Source organism: Phalaenopsis equestris, unplaced genomic scaffold (assembly GCF_001263595.1).
Source record: "Phalaenopsis equestris unplaced genomic scaffold, ASM126359v1 Scaffold000506, whole genome shotgun sequence".
Classification (NCBI taxonomy): domain Eukaryota; kingdom Viridiplantae; phylum Streptophyta; class Magnoliopsida; order Asparagales; family Orchidaceae; genus Phalaenopsis; species Phalaenopsis equestris.
The window spans coordinates 129656-154995 of record NW_018164946.1 but is presented as its reverse complement, the minus strand read 5'-3'; the positions used below and the strand labels follow the sequence as shown (position 1 = coordinate 154995).

Here is a 25340-nt window from a genome sequence, read left to right as displayed (position 1 = left end):
AGGTCTGACGCTAGGCTCTCTGTTTCCACATATAGGGTTTAAAGCGTAGGCGCCAGAAGTAGGGGCCTAGACACTAGTTCACTTTATGCTCATTTGCTCCATTTGACCCCGTTTTGCTCTGTTTTCTCTCTTGTTCTCCACAACTCCATCGCTTGTACCTGAAACAAAAAAAACATGCAAAATGTTTTCTACTAAAGTGCAATATCATAAAAAATGAGCATAATATGTATATATAAAGTAGCACATTTTTAGGCGTGTCAGTGGGTCTGACCCGCCCATTCAGAGGACCCTATAAGCGGATGAAGCTCCCACCTCTCATGCATGTTCTTGCCTCGTCTATCAAATAAAAGAGCCTTGCCATCGTTTAATATAGCCGGGAAGATGTTTTTAATAGTGTTGTGAACCTTTGTTTTCGAAATAAGAGTCGCATCTAGAAGGTTTCGACTGGTGCATTAACTCTAATTGAAAGATGACCTTATTTTTCACTAGATGATGGTCAAACTAACAACACTCCAACTTCTTCAATTCTGAACTCAGATGTCAAGTACAAAAATCCAAAATCCAAAATCCAAAGTATAGAACCAAATAAAATTTTGATAAAATTGAACCAGTCAAACTAAAGCTTAATTTGGTTTAAACATTTTTGTTTTACATAAATCAAAGTACAGTTTAAATGTATAATGATATGATGATAACGAGAGGAAATTAAAATTAATAAGCTAGGATTATGTAATGTTAATCAATGGAAAATTTACTTCTAAATATTTCTAAAATATTTACATGCATACCAACCAATCGTTATGTATTTACATACTTAACACCTAAAAAGATATTGGTTATTCGGTTTTCGGTTCATTCAGTAAAATAAAAAGTAAAACCAAATTGTAAATAGAAAATTAAATTTTAATATTTTTAAAAACTGAAACCAAATTTTTTTTTATTTGGTTTGGTTCGATTTTTCGGCTTAAACCAAATAATGTACACTCTAACCTCGAGCATTTCTAATGACTCGGCAAGATAAAAAAAAAAAAAAAACAATGAAGCTTTTGATGTGGTGGCATGTATTGATAAGGGAATTATTTAACTTTGGGGCATCACATCCATTCATGTTATATTAAATTGTATTTAGTATGTTGGTTTATTCAATATATCCACATATCACATTAATCGTGTCATATAACTTATCCTGGTATGTCACCCAGTGATTTCATAATTGTGAGTTATTATTAATAAAACACATATATCGATTACACTCATTATTTTCCCACCAGTTAAGTTGAAGTAATCTTCGGCATGAATTTGGGGACAAATTTCCTTTAAAGAGGGTAGTATGTAAGAACCAAAATTTTTTTCTTATCTTTTCCTCTCACAAAATTTAATTCTTTACCTTCTTGATCATTGCCTTCTCGAATTGCTTCTTTCCTTTTCTTCTTCGCATCCTCTCCCACCACATTCTCGATTTGTCAAGCATCGACGCTCCATAAAAGCAAGGCTTAGGCTTCTACTGATCTCCCTCCTCCCGCTCTATCTTGATTTCGCCCAAAACTATCACTTGGATTTCCCTCCTTTCTACTTCCGTGCTGAAAACCTTGCAATACAACCATAGTTAGAGCTAGCTGAGAAGGCAACGACGGGATCATGACATACTGAGACCATAGAAGCTCCTACCTTTCTCCTCCTATTTTCGTAGGCTCCTACCCGAAACCATCTAAGAACGTAACCCTCGTCTTCCTCCTTTGCTCGCATCAACCTCTCTAAATCCCGTAAATCCCTGATCTAACCAGATTTCATAACCTTGAGTTTAAGTCAAAGTGAAGGAAAAACATGATTTAAGAAATTGTAGGATTAAAGTATGTTTTTCTTGTTTTACACATATAATTTCCCATAATAAAACCTATCATAAATTTATTTTTCTGGTTCTTATCAAAATTAAACAAAAACCAAATATTATTTTTATTTATATTAGTTAGGTCAACCTCATAATTTATTTATTTTAAAAATATAATAATAATAAATAAATAAGCAATAGTAATAGTAATAGTAATAATAATAATGAGTTTCAATTAGATTATACATAGGTAATGATATAATTTATCTGCATAATTGATATTATTTTCTAATTGATATAAGATCGATAGTTGAACCGTCAAATTCGTAAAGGCATCACGTCCACCACTTGGAGGTAAGTAACTGTTATTTATTAAGAGATAAAAGCACTCTTCCTAGTTAAGGGCGTTATCATTGCTAATTATATTAGATTTCTAGCTAATTGTAAGTTTGTCATTCATGCGCTTTAAATTTTATTCAAATAATTGCAACAATTTCTATTTTTGTTCATTATAACTATAATGTGCAATTTACCTTGTTTTATTGCCACTTGGTACTTTGTTTAACAGTTCAAATTTTATGATTTCAATATTTTTTATTTCTTTTAATTTTTTTATTAGATAAATCTCATTATTTAAATTTTATAATTCCTTATAAATACTTGTAGAAATTTTATAATTATATTCATGTGTTTGATTGTGATGCCTGAAATATAACATAATATTATAATATTATTATGTCGGTATTAAACCTTTTTGTTATGACTAGTTAGAACGATGAGTACTTTAGAGAAACCAGTGAATTTGTATGGGATTGAAGTCTAACTTTCTTTGTTTCAAAGTGTCATAATAAATTTATTATACAAATATAATTATATCTACATATGCATGTGTGTCATAGTAAATTGATTATATAAATATAATTATATCTACGTATGCCTGTGTATATGTGTGTGTGTGTGTATGTATTTAAATTATATATTATTAGGCAATGTTAAATGATTTGTGTGTCATATTCGTGCAAAAACACTTCATATTGAAGCATGTAAATCTCTACATAAAATTGCATGTGTTCAAGTCACTTATATTCGTGATAGTAAGTATGCAATAATCTTTGTCAATTCTATAAGACATATAGTAAATCATTTCTATTTATTGGTCATACTGTATGACCCATTTTTCCATGTTGTTTGTGTTATAATAAATAGTTGTTATTTACTGAGTTTATTAGTCAAATTTATCGTTAATACTTTTATAAAATATGTTTCACCTAGTCACTTACCAGGTCGTCTCTATTAAAGCAGACATTTCAGCTTTAGATTTATGTTTAGTATTTTCTGTTTCATTTTAGTCATTACATCTTGATTTTTGTGTCTAAATAATTATTTTTCTATTTTCATTTTAATTTCTTTCAATTATCTTATTTTCTTCACTTGTACCATTTGTATTCTTATTTTTGAAGTAAAATAATTTTTTTTAAAATTTTTTGCTATTCAAATTATTTTCCATTGAGAATATAAAACATATTTAATCATTTTTATCATATCATGTATTATGAGAGTGTACCACCTTTCATTTTAGGAGTGTGAGGCTATGACAATTTTTTGAAGTTAAACTAGTGATATTTATTATGTGATATTTAGAAGGGTCGTATAAATGTAAAAACTTTATAATAGATATTATAAATGTGAATACATAAAAGACATATTTTATTATTAAATATCTCATATCAATGTTTTACATTAAATTTAAGCCACATAATTCTGAACCGATTGTCTCTTTGGCGTCCACTCCCACGGGACTCATATGAGCTTCAAAAGACCGGCGCATTATTGAACTGGTGCGGCGGTTGCCGGTGAGGTGGCGCCACCAAGCTAGCGATAGAAATCTCAATCTTCTGCAACTTTATCCCGCACCCAACAACCTCTTTCCAGTCGCGCTCATACGGAGATCAGCAGAAGAGGATAAAACCAACAAAACAGAAGAATATGGTGGCGCCGCCGCCGCCGAGATTAGGATCTTTCCGCTACCACTTCGAGCAGAAGAGCAAGGAGCGCTTGCCTCTGCTCTCCAATCTAAAGGCGGTGGACTGGGGCGATCTCGACTTAGATGATGATGGCAAGAGCCGTGGATGTCTCTGGAAAGTGCGGGATGGGATTGCTTGGTTCTGTGATCAGGTTAGCATGGCGACGAAGGTTGGCTTGGAGATGGCGCATTCGGATATAAGGAAGGTGGTCTTTGCCGCGAAGATAGGGCTTGCCCTTGCTCTCATCGCTTATATCATCTCGCTTCTCATCTACATCAAGAGTTTTGGAGATCTCTCCACCCATGGCGTTTGGGCTATCATTACTGTCGTAGTCGTCATGGAGTTCACCATCGGTAAATCTTTTTCTGCTTTTAATTTGATGATCAACTTGCTATTTGATTAGTCGGTTAGGTCAGATGAGACGAAATTGATGTAGTAACTGTACGTTGAACGGAAACGAGTGATTAAGTGGCTGTTTGGGTGCAAGTAGGATTTAGTTAATCTTGTAGATCCAGATTCTGTAAGAGTTAAGAGGCTTTAAATCCGTTTTTTTTTTTTTTTTGGTGGGGATGGTGAGGCCGCGTACAGTGTGATTTTATTGAATAAATTGAAGATTACAATCAAATAAAGGGACTCCTAAAGCTATAAGTAAAGTGAAAAACAAAAAATACATTTAAGCAATCAAAAGGAAAACCTAAAAGCCCCTCGAAAAGCGCATAAACCTATAAATTCTAAGGACTGTAATTCAGATTAACCAAAAAATTTTTTTACTGATCTGAAATTCTTTTGGTATTTAAATCCTATTAAAATTTTGGCAGATATTCGCATCATTTTGAATTGAAATATAGGAGAAAAATAAAAGTAGTGAAAAAAAGTATATATGTAAATCTCTTACAAGTATCTGCACTAATTCTTCTGTACTGGAGAAAGGGCTTGGTTAGGGTAATAGATGAATTTCTATTTCAATGATTTGCTTCCTGGCGATGGTTGTGTGATGGACGGTTTTGTTCTGTTTCTGGTTGATGGTTACAGAGATGTACTTAATCTGATATTTTGGATCAGAAGAAACCAACCCTTTGTTTTCTTGAAAATTGTGCTGATAAAATCAAAATTTATTTGATATTTTAGTGATCGTTTTTGCAGGTTCAACATTAAGCAAAGGTTTAAATCGTGGTATAGGAACTTTATCAGCTGGAGGGCTGTCTTTAGGTATAGCTGAGCTGTCTGCTATGACTGGAAAGTGGGAAGAACCGTTGCTTATTATGAGCATTTTTATCATAGGTGCAGCCTTTTTTGAATAACTTTATCCCCTTTGTTTTCTTTTCTGATTCATGAAGCTTGAAAGTTTGCTTCGTGTGTGTGTGTGTGTACATATGACATATTTTATTGATAATATTTTTTCAATTTTAGGTTTCTTGGCAACATTTGCAAAGCTCTATCCTTCTATGAAGCCTTATGAATATGGATTCCGTATATTCGTGCTCACATATTGTTATGTTCTGGTGTACGGACTAAGATTTGGAGATTTTACGGGCACGGCTGTGAGCCGATTTTTGCTGATTGTACTTGGTGCTGTTGTTGGTTTTGGAATAAATATCTGTATATTTCCAATTTGGGCCGGAGAGGATCTCCACAACTTAGTGGCAAAGAATTTCATCGGCGTGGCAAAGTCCCTAGAAGGTTTTGTTTTTTATATGGGAAATTTACATATGTAGCACACAATTCTTATGTATTTACATATCATGCACCTAAATTTCTATATTTACATATATAGCACTTTTGCTGTTTTAAATCTATGCATGAAATCAGTAATGGCTAAAAGACCATTTAATTATGCTTAATGTTGGGAGGGTTTGTCTTTTAGGCTGCGTTAATGGATATCTCAATTGTGTTGAATACGATAGAGTCTCCTCGAAGATTCTTACTTATCAAGCTTCTGATGACCCTTTGTATAATGGCTATAGAACAGCAGTTGAGGCAACCGCTCAGGAGGAAACTCTTGTAAGTTTTATTGAATTTTATGTCTTATTTGGGACCAATTTTGCTTTTTGTTTCTTTTCTTTGTTTTTAAAAATATTGCCGTTTTATGTGTTATATATATATATATATCTTTATATCGATATATATATATAAACAAATAAACATGTTTTTGAAAACACTCAAAACAACTCTGAGATATTTTGAGTGTTTCAAAAACAACCATATCATAATCGAACGTAATAAACACGTTTTGTTTCAAATCAAAACATAAACAAAATAAAATAAAATAGAAAATAAAAAAGCAAATAACAAAAGCGACACATCTACAGGTCTCTCAGAACAATATATTTCAGTTTTGACTCATTTTTGTTATCATCAGCTTGGCTTTGCAGTATGGGAGCCGCCCCATGGTCGTTACATGATGTTCAGATATCCTTGGAAAAACTATGTTAAAGTTAGTGGAGCATTAAGGCATTGTGCATTTATGGTTATGGCCCTGCACGGTTGTTTATTATCTGAAATCCAGGTAAGATGCCTTTCTTTCATGATTATATATATATAATAGCATTGCTCCCACTTTTTATGTTTTATTCAGTTTCTGAGAATAAAGTGCTATATTTTACGCATATATGCTATAGTCCTTGACAATATGTAATATTTTAGTCATCAATAGTGATTAGTTTGGCTATTGAACAATATTTCCCAGCAGCGCACTGCATAAACCATGCTTTTGCTGGAAGAGGAGGCGTTATAGCAACAGCAGCAGCAAAGGCAAAGTGTTTCATATTTTTGGTATCTGCACAAATCAGTAACAGCATTTATGTACGGGACTATGTCATGTCTGAGACTAGGTGTGGAATAACATTGTCACCTTTGCAATTATTGGAATGACTGGCGAAACATTGTGGAGGCTCTAACGTTGTTCGGGATGGTTTACAACATCAAATGAGGGGATGAAATCTGGATTATTGCCTTAATTTGCAGTGCATATTTTCAGATTTTTATTTGAGCCTGTTATTGTTGGGCTTGTGTCATGGATTATGAAGGGAGTAAGGGAGGAGAGAAAGCGACGTCAGATAGAGAACAAACTGGAAATGGGTAAAGAATGAACATTTTGTAGGGACCGGCGATGTATGGAGACTAGTGTGAGAAACTGATCTCAGGAGAGAGGCTTTTTATTCTTTCCGAAGGTAGTGAAATTTGATTCAATAAATATCCAATTAAATCTATTAAATTAAGCCTAAGGACACTGAGAGTACTCTTAAACAGACACGCATAATGGTGTTAAACAAATAAAAAATGAGTACTAAGTTTAACTAGCATTAAGACTAAAGCAAGATGTCAATCCATCTAATCATACAATAACAAAACCTTTATCCCACTAAGTGGGTCGGCTACATGAATCCTGTTTTCCATTGCGTCCTATCTAGTGTCATATTTTCATTTAATTCTAATAAATTAAGATCTTTTTTATACAATATGCCCAAGTCTTCCTTGGTTTACCTCTGCCTTTCTTAACATAAGTCGAATCTAAAACATCTACTCTCCTAATCAGATCATCAGATGGTCGAAGTTTAATGTGGCCAAACCATCTAAGACGACTCTCTCTAATTCTGTCCGTCGCTGGTGCTACACAAACCCTATCACAGATATATTCATTTCGCATTTTGACTCTAAGCGTAAAGCTGCTCATCCACCTAATCATTCTCATCTCGGCAACACTTAACTTAGTTTTATGCTTCTCTTTTTAAGGACAATCAGCCATAGAGCATTGCAGGTCTCACCACCATCTTATAAAGTTTTCCTTTCAACCTAAGCGGTATTTTTCTATCACACAATATGGCCCGAAGCATTCCTCCACTTCAAGCAACCAACTTGAATTCTACTCATAACATCCCCATCTATATCACCATCACTTTGAACAATAGCCCCGAGATCTAAATCGTTCACACATTTTAATAATTTCATCACCCAAAGTTACACTTCTGTCACTAGAGTACAACTAAAATTACATTCCATGTATTCAATTTTATTTCTACTCAAACGAAGGCCTTTAGACTCCAATGCGGACATCCATATTTCAATTTTTTTGGAGCTTTTTCTCTCATCTTATCCACAAGAAGGATATCATCAGCGAAAAAAATGCTCCAAGGTACATCCTTCTATAAATGTCCTATAAGATATCCATAACTAAAGCAAAAGGATATGGGCTTAAAGCCGATCCCTGATGTAATCCAATAGAAATAGAAAAATATTTGGTCAATCCTTTTTCAGTTTGAACAAAAGTAACAGTTCTGGTATAAATATCTTAAATGACTTGAATATAAGTCATATCAAAACCTTTCTTCTCAAGAACACTCCAAATGATATCTCTTAGAACCTTATCGTAAGCTTTTCCTACAACAACAATAAAACCTTAATCCCACTAAGTGAGGTCGGCTACATGAATTTTTTTTCTCTATTGCACCCTATTTAGTGTCATATTTTCATTTAATTCTAGTAAATTAAGATCATTTTCTTATACAATAAACCCAAGTCTTCCTAGGCCTACCTTTGCCTTTCTTAACAGAAGTCGAATTTAAATTATCTATTCTCCTAATCAGATCATATCATCAGATGATCGACGTTTAAAGTGACAAACCATCTAAGACAGCTCTCTCTAATTTTTCCCGTCACTGGAGCTACACCAACCTTATCACAGATATATTCGTTTTATATTTTATCTCTAAGTTTAAAGCCACTCATCCACCTAATCATTCTCATCTCGACAACACTTAGTATTATGCTTCTCTTTAAAACCACAATTTAGCGCCATAGAGTATTGCAGGTCTCACCACCATCTTATAAAATTTTTCTTTCATTCTAAGCGGTACTTCCGGTACTGGTACTTCTCTATCACACAAAAGGCCCGAAGCATTCCTCCACTTCAACCAACAAACTTGAATTCTACTATAGACCCGAGATATTTAAATCTTTCTTAGTTTATACATATATTTTTCACCCTTCTTAGTATTTATTTTATTATAAAGATCACTAAAAGTAGAATTTTTAGCATCACATATTGTTCTTTTAGACTCCTGCGGGCCGTTTGATATTTTTACCAGTTTTCCAAGTATTTACTTTTAAACCAATTTTTATTACATAATTTCTTATTTTTTTCTTTTATTGCTCATTATTTTTCCACCACAAATTATTTTTATTTATACAAACTTTTTCTTTTAATTCTCCAAGTACATCTTTTGCCACTTGTTTAATAATGTTTGTTACTTTATCCCACATAACACCTGCTTCTTCATGAACATCCAAAATTTTGAATTCTTGAAGTTTACTCATTAAAATAATTTTATTTGTCTTTTAGGTACCCCCATCTAATTCTACGATGATGAATCATAATATTTTTTATTTTACGACTATTCATTTTAATGTCTAGAACTAATAATTGATGTTGAGTACTTAAATATTCACTTGAAATGACCTTAAAATATTTACAATCACAACAATTTATTCTTCTCAGAAGAAAGTTGTCAATTTGTGTTTTATTAGATTCATTCTTATAAGTAATAAGATGCTCATATCTTTTTTTGAATAAAGTATTAGTAATAAGAAAATCATATGCTAAAATAAAATCTAATATGACTCTACATTCTTCATGACGTTCTTCATTAATCACTCCAAATCCATAGCCACCATGAATATTTCTCAATTCTTCTACCACTCTACCGGCATGTTCATTTAAATCTCCTCCAATAAAATTTCTTTCTTCAAAAGGTATCATTTGTATTAAATCTTCTAAGTCATTCCAAAATTTATCTTTAAAACCTACATCTAAACCTACTTGAGGAGCATAAGCACATATAATATTACAAATCTTAGTATCAATAATAACTTTAAGGGCTATAAATAATATCATAAGCTTTTTCTAAATCAATAAAATCATATGTAAATCCTCCTTGTTCTCTTTGAACTTTTCCATCAAATCTCTTAATAAATGTATAGCTTCCATAGTAGACCTACCTGACATACATCCAAATTGATTATGAGAAATTATTGTAATACGTCTTAACATATGTTCAATTACCCTCACCCATAATTTTAAAGTATGACACATCAACTTAATTCCTATATAATTTGCACACTCTTGTGCATCCCATTTTTTCTTAAAAATGGGGGCCAAAATACTGTTACTCCACTCCTCAGGCATCTTTTTAGTTTTTAGAATAATATTAAAGACACCTTTTTAATTTAATTCAGTGCTTAAGAGTGCAACTGAGGCATCGTTTTAATTTAATTTGGTGCTTAAGAGTGAGGAGAAGTCGGCGTAGAAGGATCCAGTGATAGAGAAACTCATCAAACTAATAATTGGTGGAGTAGAATCGAAGTCTTCTTATTGATAGCTGCAACAAAAAGAATAGGAGATTTCGTAATTTCCCAGCAAGATTTGCGTCAAAAGAGAGAAGTCAGTGAAATTTTTGCATGTGTGGCGGACGATCCATACTGCATGTCGGAAGAAGTGTTCGAGATTGAATGGGAACTTCTGTACGTCACTGGCTTTCTAGTTAGCTCGAGTCGTGTTAGTATCACGAGGTTTGATCACATAGCTGATGGTTTTGGGCAAAATCGGGAGAGCGAAAGGGACAGAGTCATCGTTCACGATCACAAAGGCAAGAGGTCATGTAACCGATGGTTTTGGCGAAATTGGGAGAGCGGAAGGGACAAAGCATGTACAACTCTGTCGTCCTCTGTTTCCAAAATTATCACTAGAATATTTACATTTTGTTGCCTGCACAATATTTATAAGATTAGAATAATTCTGAAAAACTAGTCATATGATCGGCTGCGCCATAATGAATTATTCTAGAAGAGTAAAATTAGGAATTACACCTAACAATGCAATGGTTAGAAAATTACTCTTCTGTACTGAAGAGCAAAATGGAGTCGGTGATAATTTTGGAGATTGAAAGAACATGTGTAGGTGCTACAATTGCTCTTTAGTAAAAGTGGCATCATACAAATTTTTAAAAGACATCTTACTTTCCTAGACAGTGGCTCGATAGGCTCAACCTTTTCATTTGTATTTTGATGTCTAATTTACAGGTTTCCATGAAACTTCCAACATATCTTCTTTGTTTGTCATGATTTTTAATAATGCTCACACCACCATGTGTAGGGTGAAGTAGTTTCAGAATTACTGGAATTAGTAGAAACGGTAAAATTTTTGTGGGCGTCAGCTATCATTGACTTATACAATATCATTAGAGAATAGAAGATGCGATAGAACTGTGAGTCGATTTCGATAGCAATTTAATTTGGTGCTTCAGAGTGCAACTGAGGAGAAGTAGGCGTAGAAGGATCCAGTGACAAAGAAACTCATTGTCAAAGAAATAACTGGTGGAGAACCGAAGTCTTCTTATTGATATCCGCAGCAAAAGGAATTGGAGTTTTCATAACTTCCCAGCAAGATTTGCCGTCAAAAGCGAAAAGTCAATGAAATTTTTGCATTTTGGAAGACGATCTGTACTGCACGTCGGAAAAAGAGTTCTAGATTGAATGAGATGTTCTGTATGTCGTTGGCTTCCCAGTTAGCTCGAATCGCGATAGTATCACGAGGTTTGATCACATAGCTGACGGTTTTGGGCAAAATCGGGAAAGCGGAAGGGACACAGCCGTTGTTCACGATCATAAAGGCAAGTATAGTGATTATCGAGAGGTTTGGTCATGTAGCTGGTGGTTTTGACAAAATTGGGAGAGTTGAAGGAACAAAGCCATGTACAACTCTGTCGTCCCCCGTCTCCAAAATTATCACTGCAATGTTGACCTTTTTGTTGCCTACACAATATTTATAAGATTATAATAATTTAGAAAAACTAGTCATATGATCAATAGCGCCATAATCAATTATCCTAGAAAGAGTAAAATTAGAAATAACACCTAACAGTGCAGTGGTTAGAAAATTACTCTTCTATTATGAAGAGCAAAATGGTGTCAGTGATAATTTTGGAGATTGAAAGAACATGTGTAGGTGCTCTAATTGCTCTTTGGTGAAAGTGGCATCATCCAAATTTGTAAAAGACATCTTACTTTCCTTAACAGCGGCTTGATAGTCTCAACCTTCTCGTTTGTATTTTGATTTCTAATTTACAGGTGTACCATGAAACTTCCAACGCTTATTCATTGTTTGTCATGGTTTTTATTAATGCTTGCACCACCATGTTTAGGGTAAAGTAGTTTCATAATTACTAGAATCAGTAGAAACGGTAAATTTTTTTTGGGCTTCGACTATCACTGACTTATACAATATCATTAGAAAATAGAGGAACATGTGACATAACTGTGAGTAGATTTTGGTAGCGATTTAATTTAGTGCTTAAGAGTGCAGCTGAGGATACGTCGGCGTAGAAGGATGCAGTGACAAAGAAATAACTGGTGGCGAAAAACCGAAGTCTTTTTATTGATAACTGCATTAAAAGGAATAGGAGTTTTCGTAACTTCCCAGCAAGATTTGTCGTCAAAAGCAAGAAGTGAGTGAAATTTTTGCCTGTGGCAGACGATCCATGTTGCACACCGGAAGAAGTGTTCTAGATTGAATGGGAACTTTCGTACATCGTTGGCTTCCTAGTTAGCTGGAATCGCGACAATGTCACGAGATTTGATCACATAGCTGTTGGTTTTGGGCAAAATCGAGAGAGCGGAAGGGACAGAGCCGTCGTTCACGATCACAAAGGCAAGAATAGTGACTATCGAGAGGTTTGATCATGTAACCAATGGTTTTGGCAAAATTGGGAGAGCGGAAGGGACAAAGCCATGTACAACATTGAGGATAATTATTTGAGTCACTAAACATAAAAATGAGCATCATATGAAAGGTTTTTCAGGGAGTGGTGGAAGTTTATGGGTTTGTTGAATTTTTCTGAGTTGAGCATTTTTTAATTCACAAGGCAAGCTTATCCTTTTGAGTTAGACTCTTTATTTTCATGGTAGTTTTGGGATTTTTCATGGATTTTCTAACTTTTTTTTTTACTTTTTTCTTGGACACCCTAGATTGCTTTTGAGAGTTATTTGTTATTCTATTGTGTAATAAGTAGTGACCACTATTGATTTTTCTTAAGATTAGGTTGTTATCTTAATTGATGTTTCAAAGATAACATTATTTAGCATCATCATCATCTTTCTCCTTAGCTTGTTGAGTGAGAAACTTAATTTAGAGGTTTTAGGGGCTCTTTGCTTAAAATTTAAATGCAAATGTGGTCTAATTATTTACCGATTCTATCTGCTTTGCTTTTCAGAACGCCATCACAGTTCTGTTTGGGTAACTGCTTTCTTGCTGTTTTTTAGAAATTTCTGTGGTAGAAAAATATTTTTTTTTTCAACTTGAGCCGTAATTGTAGTGAGAAAAATTTTCTGTGATGCTTATAACAACTTAATTGTCACAGTAAAACTTCATTGGCATGTTTATATGAATCTGCAATTCTTCAAGAATTTTCTTCAGGCATAACATCTTACATACTCCATTAGTCATAGCCGATATTCTACCTTAGCACTACTCCTTGCCACCACATTATATTTCTTACTTAGCTATATAATTAGATTTCCCAAGACATAAGTGTAATATCTTGATGTTGATCTCCTGTAAAAAATTGAGCCAGCTCAATCTACATCAGTGTATGCTTTTATATTTTGTTGTGTTCTTCTAAAAGAGTAAGCTATTGCATGGTGTACTTTTTAGGTATTTGAGATTCCTGTTAACTGCTTCAAGGCGTTTCTCATAGGGCAAGTACATAAATGACATACCAATATTTCAACAAATGTGATATCTGGTTGTGTATGTGATAAGCATATCAACTTTCCCACCAACTTTTGATATCGAGTTGTATTCACTCTATCTTCCTTCCCATCTCCTATTTTTTATTGTGATCAATTGGAGTGTTTGCAAGCCTACAACCACTCTTTCTGCTTTTCTTTAGAAGATCAAGAACATACTTCAGTTGGGAAGAAGCAAGTTCTTTCTTTGATCTGGCAACCTTCATGCTAAGGAAATATCTTAGAGATCCTAAGTACTTGGTCTAAAAAACCAATGATATGGATATCTTCAACTGCTTCATTTCATCTACGTCATCTCCGGTGTGAATTATATCATTTACATACACGATCATTATTACTATCTTGTCATTCTTTGAATGTTTGAAGAATATTGGATGATCTCCTTGCCTTTGAGTACACTCCTAATCTTTAACAAACAGTGTAAATTCTTTAAAACACCCTTGATGAGTTCTTCAACCTGTATAAGATTTTTTTTTTTTAGTTTACAAACATTTTTGTCAAGCTTCTTAGAAAATTGTGAAGGTACATCCATGTACTTCTTTCTCTAAATTCCCATTGAGAAATGTATTTTTTATATATAACTATTTTAGGGGCTAGTCAAAATTTGCTGCAAGTGACAAAAGAACTCTTATAGAGTTTAATTTTGCGACTTGGGTGAATGTCTTTAAGTAATTGATGTCATGACTGTGTATTCTCATGTTTATTTTTTTGAGAGCTTTCATCTCTTCGGAGACAGCCTCCTTCCACTTAGGAACCTTTAGAGCATCCTGTAAAGGATTAGGAATCTTCATATAAGATAAATTTGAGGTAAAAATTCAAAAATGGATGAGAGATTTTCATATAACATATAATGAGATAATGTATTTGGGTGCAAGAATTTATCCACATACAAGCAACAATGGGAAGACTGGAATCATTAGATTTAGGATTAGAGCTAAACTCAAGTTCAGGACTAGAAGACTTAGAACTTGAAGATGAAGTAGACTGATCATGAGGTCAAAATACAGTGTGGACATTACGTAGGGGGTTCATAAACTCTTGGCTGTGCAAAAGATTCAGACCTTCTTTTGAGTTGTTTTTTGCTATGACTAGACAATGTCAAATGGTAACAATTTCGTACTTTTTCTCCTATTTTTTCTTTGCTATTTATAGGATTATGAACATCATGATATGAAATTTTAAGATGACCTGAATTATTTTCAATATTTTAAAAACTCGACCCACTGTCTTTTGATATATTATGACTTGAATTTTCATGTTGAACAATCAAGGTTGGGGAGATATTTTTTTGCGAGCCTTTGTTTTGAAAAAAAATCATGTAAAACAATAGTCGAATCTTTGTTTTGCCCCCCTCTCTTGAAGATGAGGTGAAAAAAATGGTTGTAATTAAAAAATATGGCATCTGTGATGACTAACATTTTTTTAGAAATAGGATTAAAATATTTATATCCCTTTTGGGTAGGAGCACAACAAACAAATATACATTTTTTGGCTAAGGATTTAAGTTTTCTTTGATTATGAGTATGAATGTAAACAAATGCTGGACACCCAAATAACTTTAAATGTAAAAATGTGGATAGTCGATTTGTTGAGTAACTTTATGAAAAACATTAAAAGTTGTTTCAGTGTTTAAAATTTTATTGAGTGTTCTATTTATGTGGAATATAACAGAAAGAACGGCTTCAAAACCAAATATATTTTGAAACTTGGTTTGTAAATAATGATGCCTGAACTACTTTTAGTAAGTGTTTGTTTTATCTTTAGCCACAATTTTTATGTGGTGTGTCGACATAAGAGTTTTGATGAGCTATTCATTTTTAGAAAAAAAAATTGAGCAAAAATATTTTTTGAATACTCTCGGCCATTATCGCAGCATAATAATTGAATAGTTTTTTTGAAATTGTGTTTATATTATGGTATAAGACTTTTTAACAATTATTTCCAATCAAGTTTTTTCACATTAAATACACCGAAATTAAACTTGTGTGATCATCAATAAATATCACAAATTATTTTTTTTCATAGCATGTAAGATATTTACAAAGACCCCATATATCACAATAGATTAAAATAAATGGTTTATGGTATGTTCATAAAATTAGAGAGAAAAATATGTACGATATGTCTGACAAACTGACAAACTTATATTGAAAAAAAGACAAATTTTACTTCTGAAATAAGCTGGGAAAAAATAATTTTAAATACTGAAAACTAGGAATACTTAACCTTTAATGCCATAACATAATATCATTATCTTTGCAAACAAACCCAAAATTTAAGCAATTACTTTGACTTTGTGTATTTGTGTCAAGTTTTTTGTTAAAATAATAGAGAACATCATTTGCCTTAGCATTTCCCATCATCCTTCCAGTGGTCAATTCCTGAAACTAACAAGAAGAAGAGTAGAAATTAGCTTGATGATGATGATTAGAAATAATTTAACTAATGGATAATAAATTATAAGACAAATTGGTAACATAAAACACATCACGAAGGATTAACAATGATGTGAGTTTGACAGTTCCTATTCCGACATTTTTTTAGAGAGAACTATCAACAATTTTGACTTTTTTATTGCTTGCACATGGTGTATAAGATGAGAATAATTTAGAACAATCAGTCATAATATCAGTTGTGCCAGAGTCAGTTATTCAAGAATGAACAAAATTAAGATTAATACCTAACAATGAAGTGGCGAGAAAGTTGTCTTTCTGTACTGAAAAACTTGATGGACTCCATGATAATTTTGGAGATTGAAACAACATGTGCATGTGCTCTAATTGCTTATTGGTGAAAGTGGCATCATCCAAATTTGTAACAGGCTTCTTACTTTCCTCGACATTGGCTTGATAGGCTCAAGCTTCTCATTTGAATTTTGATTTCCAATTTATAGGTTTACCATAAAATTTCCAACATGTCTTTTTCATATGCCATGATTTTTTACAATGCTCGCACCATCATGTGTAGGGTGAAGTAGTTTCGGAATTACTGGTAGAAACAGTAAAATTTTTGTGAGCGTCGACTATCACTGGGCAGTTCTCATGTTGCACTCCTTTTGCTCAGATGGTCGAGTGCTTCTTGCGGTTTGAATCTTTAATAAAAATAGATTCATGTAGCTGACCCCACATAGTGGGATAAAGGCTTGTTGTTGTTGTTGGCTATCACTGACTAATACGGTATTATTAGAGAATAAAAGAGGATGTGACAGAACTATGAGTTGCTTTCGGCAGCAAGTTAATTTGGTATTTAAGAGTGCCACCGAGGAGAAGTCGTCATAGAAGGGTCCAACAACAGAGAAACCCATTGTCAAAGGAAGGAGAAGAATCAAAATCTTCTTATCGATAGTTGCAACAAAATGAATAGGAGTTTCCATAACTTCCCAGCAAGATTCACCATCAGAAGCGAGAAGTGAGTGAAACAACACTTTGGAAGAAGTGTTTTAGATCGAATGGGAACTTCTTTACGTCGTTGGCTTCCTAGTTAGCTCGAACTGCGATTGTATCGCAAAATTTGATTACATAGTTGATGGCTTTGGGCGAAATCGGGAGAGTAGAAGGGACAGTGCTGTCGTTCACGATTACAAAGGCAAGAATTGTGACTGTATCACGAGGTTCGGTCACGTAGCCAATGGTTTTGGGCAAAATTGGGACAGCGAAATGGACAAAACCATGTACTATGCCATTGCATGTGGGTGGCTGGGGGATTTTTTTTGGTGTTGTTGGTGGTGGTGGTGGTGGTGGTGGTGGTGCTGGTGGTCCCAAATCTGCTGTTGCATATAATTATGCCCATTGGCAACTAGTCTTGCTATGTACAACTCTTAGCTTCCACTATATTTTAATTAAAAATTACTATCGTGTGGTTAGTATTCAACGTTTTGAGATATTTTGAGGCATAGACCTCAAAATTAATAAATTGTGTAAACCAAATGGTATTATACTAAATTTAATTTATTTATTAAGAAATAACATATTAACATACTAACCTACTAATATGTTAAAATACATTATATTAGCATCCTAATTTGATAAAAGTGATAAAATGTTCAAAATAAGAAGTAACATGCTAGCATTCAGATATCCAATCATAAAATCATAAGAGTTATACAAACATTAGCATAAGAAATAATAATATAACAATTCAAAATAAATTCAATATAATTAGTTTTTTTCACATTCTTATTATCATCCATCAAAGCAAAAATATAGCAAGCTGCTAAGTTTAGAATTTTTAAATTCAAAGCTTTTCACCACTCTTATCGCTTAATAAGGCTTCATTTGACGATTTACTTTCTCCCTTCATCTAACACTTCATATGTATCTATATTAATTCATTCCTCACTTTAAATTTTAATCATCTTTTTCTTTTTTAATCAATATTAATTGATACAAAAATTTACTTGATTTTAAAATAATGACTATATTAATGGTAACAACTTTAATTACATCCTTAGTTTAGTACTATATGACTGAATAAGAATTTTTATTAGAGTTATTTTATTTTTATTTATTTTTTGAAAAAATCATATATCTAAATTCGTACGCCTCATCAAAATTGAGGTGAGGCGCATCTTAAGGTGGGTTTCATATTACGTATTCGTAAGCCTTTGTCGGCCATTTTTCTTTCGAAAATAAGATTTTAAAATTTAAATTTAGAATTTAATATATATATAATGTATCTTAATTTTGTGAAAATGGTATCCTTTATTTTTTTGAAAAATAATGAGACCGAGTAAACCTCATATATCTAATAGTTTAAATAGCTGAGCACAATACCATAAATGATATATCATTTCAGAGGATGAACGTATCACTTATTAGTAGGCTTAACTATCTAAACTTAAAAATTTATGACTCTATGTTGGTCTGCGAAATTTATAGCTGACAAATTCCGCTATCTAATACACAGATTAATTTATAGTGTATTTTATCTAATACACTATCTGGGTTCTTAAATTTCCTATAGAGGCAAGCCTCTATAGTTAATTACATCTTAGACAACCGAAGTCACCTAAGAAAACTCTCGATAATGATCAGGGGTTTCATCTTCAAGAGTTCAACGTTCAAGTTTCCACGATTGTTTATAGGAAAAATCAAATAGGATAGGCTCAAATAAGAGCAGTTATTTTCGGAATCCAAAGAAGTGAAAATTAGATGTCGAAGATACTGAAAGAGATTCAGTGACATCTCAGACTAATCTACGGTTTGGCTTTACATCTTTGAAAGAGAAATTATTTGATGTTTCAGTCCTGTAAATTATTTAGATGTTCGGGACTTGTATCTACACATCATATACAAATAGTCCGAGAAAATATGAGGATTTATGTCGTACTAAACGACGACCTCGGAAGCCTAAGCCTAAAAAGTTTAAAGCCTAAAAAGTTTAGGACTTATATCGTTCAATATAAAAATCGTAGAAAGTCCTAAAAGATAATATGACGATTTACGTCGTGCCAAACAAACAACATCGACGTCCTATAGGCATGTTATTTAAATCTATCGAAGCATAAGCTCATCCTTCCGTCTTTCGTAGTTGTTTGGACCGTTGTCCGGAGATGAATCGTCAACCGACCACATTGTCATCTCGTTCCGAGAAGAGGAGAGAGGGAAGAGAGAAAAAAAGAAAGAAAAAAAAAACCATGCCTCGAACGGCCTATCCTAGGGGATTGCACAAATATACTAGAAATGTAGTAACTAAAGCATGAATACTGGTAAATGTATACAATACAACAAAAAACAGACAAAGAGACTATGCTGTAAGATGTGGTAAGAAAATGCATGAGACATGTAGCGAAGTACAGTACAGTACAAAATAAAAAGAAATATGCAGAAAATAAAGTTCTACATTTCTATCCAAATTGAGTAATTCAAGTAAAATTTTAGTTATTCTATAATATACCTATTTACACCTCCCAAATTGCATCCAAATATTTTTATAAAGTTCTACATTTCTATCGATCATAATGATATATAATACTATATCTAAATTATTAATATAATTGGTTATATATTATATCTCTATGTGTGTGTGCGCGCCCGGTGCCCGCTTTATATGTAATCATTTGAACCCAAATAATCCCTTCTACTTTTAATTCTATTGTGAACTGTTTCCGAATGTGGTACGACTATTTTGAGGTGGTAGTCGGGGAGATGTTCTAGGAAAGAATTATGGGGAATTTTAGAATGAATATGTAGTCCATTAATGAATATATATTAAATATAGATTAATTTATTTAATTTCAACATATTTAATGGACTTCTTTATTTGCTTTATTTATTTATTTTTATTTGCTAGGAATTGTTGCAATTAAGAATATGAAAAGATTAATTCTTGTAGGAGTTGGTGGTAAAAAAAGTGTAGAGCTTTAATGCAAGTAGATCAACTTGAGATAAGTAATAATTGAGAATAAATTGAGTTAAATCAAGGTTTAATTTAAGGAATTCCTATTAATTCTAGGAAATTATGATTTTTTGATATATGCCTTAGGTGGTAAGCTCAAGACGAGCCTGGGGGAACTCATCGTGAGGTTGACCCATCAAACCATATGAAATAATCAAAGTACTAATTTAAAAAGTAAATCTTTCTATAAGGTTAATGTGTGATATATTACTATGAAATCTTATTTTGAATTTTCTACATATTGTTGAGTACTTGCATATGTTATATAAAAATAAATTAGCAAACCCTACTAATTATATTGATTTTATTGTTTTTGTGGGTATATTTATTAAACAAATTACTTGCAGGTATATTCATATAGTTGTAAATACGTTTAAAACATAATTTTAACAGATAAAATGATGAAGAGAATATTCAAGTATTTTGATAGATAGATTATTATATTGATGTCCTGCGTAGGTGAAGAAGAAAAAAAACTATAAAATTCTCGACTCTTGATATTAAGATTGAAAAGATTCTTTTGGTATCAAGAAGATTATTGATAATTGTTATATTGGGAAATGATCAACTTTTATCAGCGATTGATGTAGTAGATGGGGACCCAACGAAATGAATTAAATCAAAATCTATACAAGTGACATTTTTAAGATAACATATAATGACTACGAAACAACTAAAGGCATTCATATGATTGTGCAATGTATCGAATGAAAATGTGTTTGTTATAATTTGTTAAACTACTATATACCCCTCTTTATATTCTTCTTGTGGTTAACACATATTTATTATGTACTGTTGTTGCTCGTATGAGTTATTGTTGAGCATGCATATTATTTTTTTTTCTTTTTTTTTTGAATATTATTTTAGCATTGATTATTTCGTTAAACATGTAGCTTATGGATATTATATTGTTGTTTTTCAGGGATGGTTAAAGGGCATCGAGGCAATTAGTTAGTTAGAATATTATAAAGCTTTTGAGTTGTAAAATTTTGAAAATGTGAAGACTTTGATATTTATATTTATATACTTGATATTTAACGTTTTTGTATATATTTTGTGAAATTGTTGTGCACGTTTGTGTTGAGAATGTGAATAAATATTGAGTCGAATTGAATTGCTTATGTTGACAACTATTAAACGAGATAATTTCGTTGTCCACAGAGTCCTGATTACTGGAAGTCAGAATGAATCTTGGTGAGAATTGTGTTTGATTGAGTCAGCCACATCTACTACACCACTGCTTAGATTTTAGAGGAGTCAATTGAGTGTGACGGAAAGCGGATCAGAGTATGATTGAATGAAAATAACAATGGAAGTGTGTTTTGACTTAGAAGAATTAGGAATGAGATTAAAATATTAAATGATCAATACAAAGCAATAGACTAACTGAATTTGAGGTAGCTAATTTATATCATGTACAATATAATTATTATATAATAAACTAACATGAGCAATAAATTACAAAATCACAAGAAATTATGTCTGAGAAATTATCAGAAATAATTGAGGGTTGGTTCTCCAGACCACTTACAGATTCAGAAATGCTGGCAGAAAATTATTCTAATAGAAGTGTGATTCAAAATAGAACAACTGAAGAAGCTCGATTTAGTGAATTGCATGATATTGTTAAGTTGTTATCTCATGTGGTTAAAATATGACTTTTATTGAAAATTCTTCTATAAACATTGGTTAAAGCTCTGAGTATTGTTCAAAAGTTGATCAGCATTTGAGGATCTTTTAGATATTTAATCCACATGCATTCAGGAGTCTCAGTAATCCTACAACTGTTGAAGATTGGGAAGATTTTTAATGATATGAATTGTCCAGAGAACATGAGTCGTATTAGCCACTTCATGTCTAGAAACTTTAATAATTTGAAGGAATTAGTCTAAGATCTATAGGATAAAAATGGTAATATTTTCATAATCAAAACTTAATATTATTGCTTGGCTTATGATCAGATTTTAAATGACTGTATTGCATAACCATAATTTCAGTCATGCTAATATTAATGATAGATGTTGCATTCACCATACATGTCTAAGAGATGCATGCTTGCTCCTCCTATTTGACCTGCTACATGATTTATACAAAGTTAGGTGGTTTGTCTATAATGTCTATGATGTTGAGATGCAGACCTGACTCAAACAGGATTATATCCCTTATAGAGTAAGTTTGGCGCTTGTAGTCAGATTTATTCATTTCTCTTCATTTCATATGCACATTATCATTCTCTACCTTACCTTTTAACATGAAAGTGGATAATATCATTCTCTTGTTCTCTAGACATCTCATACTATCAAGAATTTTTTTCAGTCTTCAAAAGTTGTACGGTCATTGGAACCCTTGAATGCAGGTTGCTGGGCCTATTTGAGATCGTTTTTTGTTTTTTATTTTATTTTATTTTTAGTTGGTTATTTTTGTTTTGTTTTTTTTGTTTTTTTCTTTTTTATTTTTAGAAAATGCATTTGATACTGTTATGATTTATATATTTTTAAAAATAAAAAAATATAAAACATATTTGGTGGCATATTTTTTATTTTTTTAAAAGAAAAAAACTTATAGTTTTCATAAAATGGTTGAGTTCACGTGCACTCCAGTATTAAGCTCTACAGCCCATATTATATATGACGTCTTCCTTGATCCACCCAACATAGAACATTACCTGTGTGCAGCCAGCGGCCGGCAGACAGGCAGTAGATGTTGGTGGCAGCGAGCGGCGAGCGACAGTTGGCGGGGTTGGTGGTGACAACTGGAGGCTGCCAAAGGCGGTGAGCGTCAACCACGGCTGGCTGCGGCGGCTAGCAACAATGGGCAATGGGTAGTGACAGGTGATGACTAGAGGCCGACGACAGCGGTGGATGCGGCGGGGGGGGGGGCGCGGGGGGGGGGGGTCCGGGAGGTGGCGGCGGAGACAACTGGGCCACCGCGGGGGCTGGTAGCGGCTGACGGCAGGCGGCGGCATGAGGCGGGAGGCAGCAAAGGGCTAGGCGAAGAGCTTTTTTGGTGTTTTAAAAATAGACAAAAATATGTTTTTTTTTGTTTTTAGTATTTTAAAAATAGGTGTGTTCTCCCAAAAAATAAAAAAAAACATAAATAAAACAAAAAACATATAGACAATCATTGTTTCTATGCTTGGTTCCTATTTTTTTGTTTTAAAAAGAAAAAAAAAACAAAAATTGATCCCAAACAACCCCTAATTATTTGTACCATACTCAGATCTTGACCTGTTATTTGTGGAGGATCCTTCAATAGAATCCATTTGTCTTCTACCTAGGATATCAACTTAAAAATAACATACAATTCGTTAGGTTGAGCCTTTTTAATTGTTTTATTCTTGATCTCATTTCTAGTTGAATTTTTTTTATAGCATTTTTAGATCTGTACGTGGTCTAGAAGAGTACATTCAATTATTTATGATATTTTATCCGACATAGTTACCTATAATTGTCTAATTTATTATTTTGAGATAATTTATCATATAATAAATATGTTATGCATGCCTTGCTCTTCAATAATATGAATTACCTACCCTAAATCTAGTCAACATGTTACTTTATATTGATCAATTTATATTTCAATTTTATTCCTACTTTTAAATCCAAACACACTTTCATTATTATTTTCATCAAACATGACTTTGATACCACTTTTTGGCACACCATAGTTGATCCCCTCACTAAATTTTAGCAGTGGTGTAATAGTGATTGACAACTCGATCAAATATAATTATCACCAAAACCGATCCTAATTTGTTCTAATCAGGATTCAGTGGGTAGTAAATTAGTCACACTCAATCATCACCAACACAGACAATCCAATTTGATTGAATATTCATTCACATTCTCGCCCAAGTAAACATGCATAATAATTTCATAAAATATATACAAAGTTATTAAACATTAATTATATAAATATACACACTCAAAAGACTTCATAATATTGTCAAAATTGTACAATTCAAAAGTTGTACAATTTTCTACTTAGCTAATTGCCCTAATGCTCTTTAATTCTCTTTGGAAAGTAGTAACATTATCCTGGTAAGCTACAATCTTAGTGAAATAATCAATGCTAAACTATAATTTAATAAACGGAAAGAAAATAATGTGCATGCTCAACCATAATTCGCCTGAGCGATAACAATACAAAGTAAACATAATTTAATCACTGAAGTTTGTAAAAAATAATATAAAATAGTTAGTGGTAACAAACTGTAAAAAACACTTATTTCATTCGATATATTGCACAATCATGTGAATGTCTTCACTTGCTTCATACTCATTATCTGTTGTCTTAGGAATATCACTTGCATCTGTATAATCTTTAATTTAAGTCATTTCGTTGATTCATTACGAAGTCCATCCGCTATAACAACCACTCATAGTTGTTAGTCATCTCCTAAAATATTAATTATCAATAGCTCCCATAATACCAGAAGGTCTGCTTCAGTCTTAATATCAAGAGTTGGGAATTCTAAAATTTTGTCGTATTTACCTGCACAAGCCATCAGTATAATAGTCTACCTACTATAACACTTGCGATATGCCCTTAATCATTTTGACTTTTAAAAATTATTTCTCAAATGCATGTACAATTATATAATGTATCCGCAAGCAATTTGCTTATAAACATGCCGTCATAAATAATAAAATCTGTAAATTTAGTAGGGTTTGCTCAAGTTTTATTTTTCTATAACATATGTAGATATTTAGCTATACGCATAAAATTTTAAATATAATTTCTTATTAATATATTTACATCAATCGTATAGAAATATTTATTTCTTAAATTATCACATAATTATTTCACATAAATTGACGAGCAGCCTCACGATGAGTTTCCTAGACACACCTCAAGCTCATCGTCTATAGTACACACCCTACAGTCATAATTTACTAAACCTAGATTAAATTCTCAAATTATTGTCAATTATTGCTTTTCCTCAAAATTGTTCTTTTTCATTTAATCTCTACTCATTTTTCTACTGTCAACTTTTGTAATTAGTCTTTCCATATTCTTCATTGCAACAGTTCCCAAAGAAGAAAAATAAATAAATAGAACAAATAAAGAAATCTATTAGGTATACTGAAATTAAATAAATAAATTATACATAACATACATTCATTAATTGTATATCTAATTACAAGTATACATATTTGCGAAAGATTTATATATGGGTAAGATGTAAGGATCAATAGACCTTATAGGCCTCGAAAGCCCATGAAGCGAACTAAGTCCACTTGCTGAAATTTTTATACTTACAAGAAGGTTTTAGGTGCTTTATATATATATAT

General features: G+C 32.5%; 1 protein-coding gene across 1 annotated transcript in view; it reads left to right on the top strand.

Annotated features, from left to right (window-relative positions):
- The first annotated feature begins 3573 nt into the window (after nt 1-3573).
- LOC110028243 (aluminum-activated malate transporter 9-like) overlaps nt 3574-25340 on the top strand; it is a 22792-nt gene continuing 1025 nt past the window's right edge. The window contains exons 1-5 of the mRNA XM_020730006.1: nt 3574-4205; nt 4996-5133; nt 5263-5532; nt 5717-5853; nt 6212-6358. Of these exons, the coding sequence (XP_020585665.1) occupies nt 3815-4205; nt 4996-5133; nt 5263-5532; nt 5717-5853; nt 6212-6358 (1083 nt within the window). The 5' untranslated portion in view covers nt 3574-3814. The remainder of the gene's footprint in view (nt 4206-4995; nt 5134-5262; nt 5533-5716; nt 5854-6211; nt 6359-25340) is intronic.